The sequence below is a fragment of the Amblyraja radiata genome, chromosome 15 (genome assembly GCF_010909765.2).
Source record: "Amblyraja radiata isolate CabotCenter1 chromosome 15, sAmbRad1.1.pri, whole genome shotgun sequence".
Lineage (NCBI taxonomy): Eukaryota > Metazoa > Chordata > Chondrichthyes > Rajiformes > Rajidae > Amblyraja > Amblyraja radiata.
Window position 1 is genome coordinate 25,018,628 of NC_045970.1, and position 7,535 is coordinate 25,026,162.

The following is a 7,535-nucleotide window of genomic DNA, read 5'->3' on the forward strand; positions in this document are numbered from 1 at the left end:
ATCACACACACACTGGTTCTATGTTATCCCAATTAAATTACATACAGAAGCCAATTAATTTACAAACCTGCAGGTCTTTGGAATGTGGGAGGAAACCGGAGCACCTGGAAAAAACCCCATGTGGTCACAGGGAGAACGTGCAAACTCCGCACAGGCAGTGCCTGAGGTCGGGGTTGAAACTGGGTCTCTCGTGCTGAGAGGCAGCAGCTCTACCACTGCAGTACTATGAGCCAAACATATGAAAATGGGTGTTGCTTGGTCAGCATGGACGAGTTGGGCCGAACGGCCTGTTTCTGTGCTGTATGACCTAAGGCTCTAATCAAGAAGGGAGAGAATGTGATTGGAGTTAACACAAACCTAGTTCAGTTTAGACATACACTGCGGAAACAGGCCCTTCGGCCCACCGGAACTCGCCGACCAGCGATCCCCGCATATTAACACTATCTTACACACACGGGACAATGTTTATTCACCAAGCCAATTAACCTACAAACCTGTACGTCTTTGGTTTGTGGGGAAAACAAAGATCTCGGCGACAACTCACGCGGTCACAGGGAGAGCATACAAACTACAGACAGTACCCGTCGTCGGGATTGAACCTGGGTATCTGGAGCTGTAAAGCAGCAACTCTGCCGTTGTGCCACCGTGCCGCCCTGCACTGCAGGGCATGCTTTTGCAAGGCATAGAAGTATTTCAGCCTGTCAAATGTAGTTCTTGACTAACTCTCGAATTTTAAAAGTAACTCTTGAATTTGTTGATGAACAGGTTGATATCGCTGAGCACTGGCAACAGAACCTTGTCACGTGAGAGATGGCAGCAAGCAAAGCAGTTGGAGGTTCTTCGCAGAAGTAGAATACAACACAAAACGCATGTAAACGGCAATGAACCTTAATGCCAGACCCTGAACTTCAATAAAATGCAACAGAACTTGCGTGCCAGTGGGCTTCGTGTAAATTTACAGAGCTAACATTCCTTCTCAGCCCACCTGCCAAACCTTTACAATTGAGGAAAAATCATTGTTTTCTTTTTGTAGAACATTTGTATCAAATTTTCTTACATAAATTTCTTAACTCTGACGGCTTTAATTCAAGATGTATTTGTTGCTTGTATTGAAGTCTCTGCCATTTACTTGAGTACATTCATTTGTGAAAATGTCTTCAACATTCCTCTATTACCACGGTTTCTCAAATACAGGCTATTTTTGTAATTTTGTAAACTGCATAACATTGTACTTGTTTGAAAGAAATTGCCTTAAAAAAAATGAAACAAGATTTCAACTGTTAGTTACTTTTGTTTCTTTTTTTTATAATTAGCCTAATCATGGGTTGGGGTGAACCTCTTGATATTTCCGCATCCAGATTTAACCTGTAAACTTATGCTGGAGTCGCTAGTGAATAGGTTACTTCACACATCATAGCTTTGGGTAAGATAACTGTTTAATCGATGGGTTAACTTCTAACATTAAGGCTGTCCATTTTGTTCCCTTTTTTAATTATTTGATCAGCCTTTACTGGGTATTTACAATTGAATACATGCTGCCTTCAAATTCTAACAATATTTTTGCATCTGTTTTGAAAATTAATTTTTAAAGACTTATTGAAATTATTTGCCTGTGATTTGACTTATTACTTGTGAAATCCTGACAGGACCAATGGGCTAATAAAAGTTATGTCGAATATGCGGCTGGTAACAAGTGCAAAGGATAGATGAACACAGAATCTGTAGAAAAATAGAGGTCATTAATACAACGGATTCAAAGCAAGGCCGTTGCACAGTTTATAACATCCCAGTGCCTGGATTTTATCTTCTTGTAACAGTCCCAGGTTTTTGTATGCAAAAGTCGATATAATCAGATTAAGGGCAGCACAGTAGCGCCAGAGCCCCGTATTTGATCCTGAGTACGGATGCTACCTGTACGGAGTTTGTACGTTCTGCCTTTGACTCAAATTTCACTGTACCTTAATTGGTACATGTGACAATTAAATTGAATCTTGACTGTGGGTTTTCTCCGGATGCTCTGGTGTTCTCCCATGTACAGGTTTGTAGGTTAATTGGCTTTGGTAAAAGTTGCCCCATTTTTCCCTAGTGTGTAGGATAGTGTATGGGGTGATCGCTGGTCAATGTAGACTTGCTGGACAAAAGATCCTGTTTCCATGCTGTTTATATTCTACCAGACGGTGACAAGAAATATTCATTTACTAGTTAATGTTTTGTTTGCCCCACCAGTGCCTGAGCAGATACTAATGGGAATCTTGGGTTGCTTTAGTGCTTTCTTATCAGTGATTGGTTAAAGTATGTTTTATTATTCTAATAATAAACTGAAAGATAAAATTCTTGCATCATGCCCGATGCAGGCAGTTTGAATAGATGCTGCAATTGCAGGACAGATGTCATCTTTATCTATTTTGCTCATCTGGTGACTCAACATTTGAGTCTGGAATTTAGTTATTTTCTACTTCCAACATTGTGGCGTGATCCAGCATCTCCAGTTTGCCAAATGTAAGATTGGTGAATTGGAGCAGTTTCATGAGTAACGGAGAGAGGGTCTGGCCCCCATAATATGTACATACTGCATACACTTGAGGATGATGTGTATACAAAGAAAGCCCCTTCACGTTCTAGCCTTCTTCTTGCGTATGGAGTGCACAGCCTAAAGTTGTAGGACAACTTGTTCTATTTGATCGTATTTGAATGTGCACGCCGGGTTGATTGCATTTGTCGAAACAGGGCGGACCACGTGAAGGTTGCAATCTCCCACCCCACGTTCTAGCCATGACACTGCCACTCATGGCCTCTGGCTCTTGTGTGTTGAACAGCAGATGAGCTCAACATTTCTACTGAGCCTTTTTAATTTGCATAAATATTCTGCATTTATGGATTCCTAAAATATCATCACTCAGTTCAGAGGTCAGTCTGGAAATATTGCCTTTGGTAAGGTTTAGAGTGATAGGGAGTAAATGAGATTATTTTTGATGGGGCATCTTGGTTGGTGCAGACAACCTGAAGGGCCCGTTTCTGTGCTGTATGGCCAGAAGAAAAGCTGCTGTGATTGATGCACTGCAGTCACTTTGCACGGGCACGAGGAAGGAACATTTAGGGTGGTAGTTAAGGGGGTCATCTGTAGAGGGTTGTGCATGTGCCTTTAACATAATGACTTCATCACTACTAAACCACTCCCCATATCACTAGTATAATGTAACCTCCCCACCTCTCTCTCTCTCTCTCTCTCTCTAGCTTCGGTGACAGACCACGAACAGCTATGAGAAGCAGTCTGTGTGTGTAGTATGAATAAAGAAGTAGTAAAGATACGGTGTGTGACCAGAACTCAAACATGCTGCTTCAGCCAGGTTGCACTCATCCAAGTTAGGAGAGTATTTGATTATACAACCAGTTGCCTTGTATGATTGAAAGGCATTGGGATTAATGACTTGCACAACACCAATTGTGTATTGATTATGATGGAAGGAAGATCATTGATGAATCAGCAGGCGAGGAGTGAGACAAGGAAACTTGTCCCAGAGGAGTTCTTCCAATGATGTCCTTTCTCGACTCGGCTGCCTGACCTCGCACAATCATCACTGCCTTCCTTTGTGTGAGGTATTGGAATACATTCTGCTGCTTGACCATCCAACGTCAGTTTACCAGGGCACCCAGATGCTGCACTCTGGGCAAATACCTCACTTCCTCTGGAATTTGAGACGTAAGCAAAGTTGCATTGTGGCCTTGAGGGCTGGAGTGAAGACGGGTTGGTGCAATGTAAACAGCATTAATGAGCAGATCATTGGCAAGGAAATGCCATGTCTGACACTTAACCAATACAGGTGAGAGGGATGAGGGTGATATTAAATCAGGTGGCCTCTACCTTTTACCAGATAACAGGATCAAGCTGGACAATTTTCTGTCAGGTAGATGCCAGTGTTGGAGCTGTAATAGAACAGCTGTTCTTATACTTGGCTAGTTCTTGAGTATGAAGCCAGGAGTATAAAACTGGCCCCCATAGCATCTTCTCCATCCACTGTTCCAGGTCTTACTGAGCATGTTGCATTGGCTGAAAATTAAGTTCAGTGATGATGGATATCACAGAAGGGAATCAAGGAGGCTACTTCTATATCTGGTTGGAAATGCTTCTTTAGCTCATGCTTTAGGACGGAATAATCTTAGTGCTACTTCCTTACTCAAGCTTTTTAATTTTCCCACCATGACTGGTTGTGGGAAGATCTCTGCTTTCATCTGACTGGATGCCTATGGGATTTCTTGGCTCCAGTTGATGCATGGTTTATCTTAGGCTGTGGTATACGTCTGCGCTATTAGACTCAATAAAAGGCAGTGTAGAAACAGCCCTTCAGCCCATCACATCCACACAGACCGTCACATACTCAACTACACTTCTCCTATGTTAATGTTCCTTCCCCCCCACCCCCGTGTATCCCCAGTGAGTGACATTGCATCATCCTCCACCCACCTGCAGTCGGGCAATTGACAGGAGCTAATTAATCCCAGTTACAAAATGTTGGTATCTGGGGGAAACCTAGACAATCAGCAAGAGCAAGTTAACACTGGGATTAAATTTGGTTTTCTGAAGCTGAATCGGTAGTACAAACAAGTTGATTTACACTTCATGTTGGTTAGCTTACCTGCACACTAGGGGCAATTTAGAGCTAATTCACCCGCAAACTCGCATTTTTTGGAATGTGCGTGGAAACCAGAGGAAACTCGGCACAAACAACAACCTGGGTCTCTGGTGCTGAGGCTCAACCAGCACCTCCACTCTGTATTTGTCAATGAGAAATGGAAAACCTCCAGCAAATTGCATTCTGACCCCTTGCTCTATACTTCCAAGCAACCATCAACAGGGAGTATTAGTGGTAGTCAAGAAATGGTTTCCTCGCCCATATTTCATTTGATGCTATTTTCCAATGGAGGAGCTGGCCTCAATGTTGGGGACTGCCAGAGTCGATCATTGTCATGTGTACCCGTGTGCACATCTCCCCCCAGCATGACAGGCCATTACCTTGGTGTATGATGTGGGAATCTGCCAGGGCTCTCCATCATTCCTGCTCACCGAATCAGCACTGATGGGCTGCTGCTCAAGTTAAGGGAAATACAAAATCACCAAATGAATTGCCGATACCAACTTCAAATCTTAATCTCTATTTGATATCCATGCTCAATGCTGTGACGGGTGGGGGGACAGAAATAATTCATTTACTTTTGTGTTTAACATTCAGCCATTTGAAATAAAGTGTGAATGTAGTGGCAGCAGCAGAGGTCAGGATTGGACCCTGTAAATAATATCACATTACCAGCATGAATCTGCTGGCTGCGGACAGAGGTAACGTGTGGAACTGACACAACTATCTTGAGGAACGTTTAGGCTTCTTTCTGAACTGCATTGCAAGATCACTTCAGAAATTAACAAGCAGAACCCTTCACAAATGCATGTGTAATGTATATCGTTGCCAGGTGGGAAAATGCAAATAACATTGATTCATTCTGTTTTTTGCATTTGGATGGAACTTGCATTATGATTGGAGCTGTTGCAGGTCAGCTTTTCTTGATCTACAGCACAATTTCCTTGGCCGCCATTATATTCCACAGAAGATAGACGCACAGCGGGTGAGGCAGCATCTCTGGAGAAAAGAAATAGGTGACATTTCAGGTCAAGACCCTTCTTCAGATAGTGTCGGGAGAGGGAACCGAGAGTTGAAAAGGTACATAGGAAAAAATAATGAAAGATATGAAAAAAGACAGATCAAGACGGCAACGATGGCCAATGAATGGTGGAGCCCACAATGGTCCATTGTTGGCTGTAGGAAAGGTGCCAGAAGACTGGAGGGTGGCAAATGTTGTGCCTCTTTTCAAGAAGGGCTGCAGGGTAAATGCTGGGAACTATAGGCTGGTGAGCTTAATATCTGTAGTTGGCAAGTTACTGGCGAGTATTCTGAAGGATAGGATATACAGGCATATGGATGGGCAAGGGCTGATTAGGGACAGTCAGCATGGTTTTGTACATGGGAGGTCGTGTCTCACAAATCTGATTGATTTTTTTGAAGACGTGACCAAAAAGGTTGATGAAGGCAGAGCTGTAGATGTCGTGCACATTGACTTTAGTAAGGCGTTCGACGAGGTGCCGCATGGTAGGCTGCTCTGGAAGGTTAGATCTCATGGGATCCAAGGAGAGGTAGCTGAATGGATAGCAAATTGGCTTCATGGAAGTAAGCAGGGGGTGATGGTGGAAGGTTGCTTCTCAGAATGGAGGCCTGTGACTAGTCGTGTGCCACAGGGTTCGATGCTGGGCCCATTACTGTTTGTCATCTAAGACATACAGGACAAGATTAGCAAGTTTGCTGATGATACGAAAGTAAGTGGTTTTGCAGATAGTGAAGATGGTAGTGAACGATTGCAGCAGGATCTGGATCGATTGGCCAGGTGGGCGGAGAAATGGTTGATGGAATTTAATAGAGACGTGTGTATTTTGGGATGTCGAACAAGGGCAGGACCTACACAGTAAATGGTTGGGTTGTGTTGTAGAGCAGAGGGTGTATGGTTCCTTGAAGGTCGAGTCGCAGGTAGATATGGTGGTCAGAAAGGCTTTTGGCATTTTAAACGTTGGTGAGACCGCATTTAGAATGTTGTGTCCTGTTCTGGGCAGCATGTTATAGGGAAGATATTGTTAAGCTTGAAAGGGTTCAGAAAAGATTTACATTGCCAGGACTGAGCTATAGGGAGAGGTTGAGTAGGTTGGGTTTATTGCATGGAGCGTAGGAGGATGAGGGGAGATCTTATAGAGGTGTACAAAATCATGAGAGGAATAGATCGGCTAGATGCACAGAGTCCTTTACCCAGAGCAGGGAAATCGAGGACCAGAGGACATAGGTTCAAGGTGAAGGGGAAAAGATTTAATAGGAATCCGAGGGGTAATTTTTTCACACAAAGGGTGGTGGGTGTATGGAACAAGCTGCCAGAGGAGGTAGTTGAGGATGGGTCTATCCCATTGTTTAAGAAACAGTTGTACAGGTACATGGATAGGACAGGTTTGGAGGGTTATGGACCAAGCGCAGGCAAGTGGGACTAGGGTAGCCGGGACATTGTTGGCCGGTGTGGGGGAGTTGGGCCGAAGGGCCTGTTTCCACATTGTATTAATCTATGACTAATACAATCAGTGAAACTCATCAAGACTTTGTACATGGCTCCCGTGTAAGGAGAATTATTCAAAAGGATTAACCAACAATTTCAAAATGGTTTACTGAGTAAATATTTCAATAATTGACAGGAGGAGGAGGAAATAAGGCAATGGTCTTCACCTGTTCACACAGATACAGGGATTTTATTAAATCATCATTAATCAGCAGCCTAAATGATATCTTTAAAAGGTTTCTGCCTGAGCCGACACTATTGCTGCCATGATTCAAATACACAGCAGTTTCTATATGATGAATATTTTTGGCAGATGCAGTGGGGAGGATAATGGCCGTGAACCAAATACAATGGTTTTGATGCTTGGCACTTTGGAAAAAAAATATGGAAACAGATGG

At 43.3% G+C, this 7,535-nt stretch overlaps 1 protein-coding gene across 1 annotated transcript in view; it reads left to right on the forward strand.

The window, feature by feature from the left end:
* Positions 1 to 1,605, forward strand: part of LOC116981103 (minichromosome maintenance complex binding protein) — a 33,088-nt gene extending 31,483 nt beyond the window's left edge. Inside the window, exon 16 of the mRNA XM_033033829.1 lies at positions 766 to 1,605. Within this exon, the coding sequence (XP_032889720.1) occupies positions 766 to 892 (127 nt within the window). The 3' untranslated portion in view covers positions 893 to 1,605. The remainder of the gene's footprint in view (positions 1 to 765) is intronic.
* Positions 1,606 to 7,535: the final 5,930 nt, after the last annotated feature.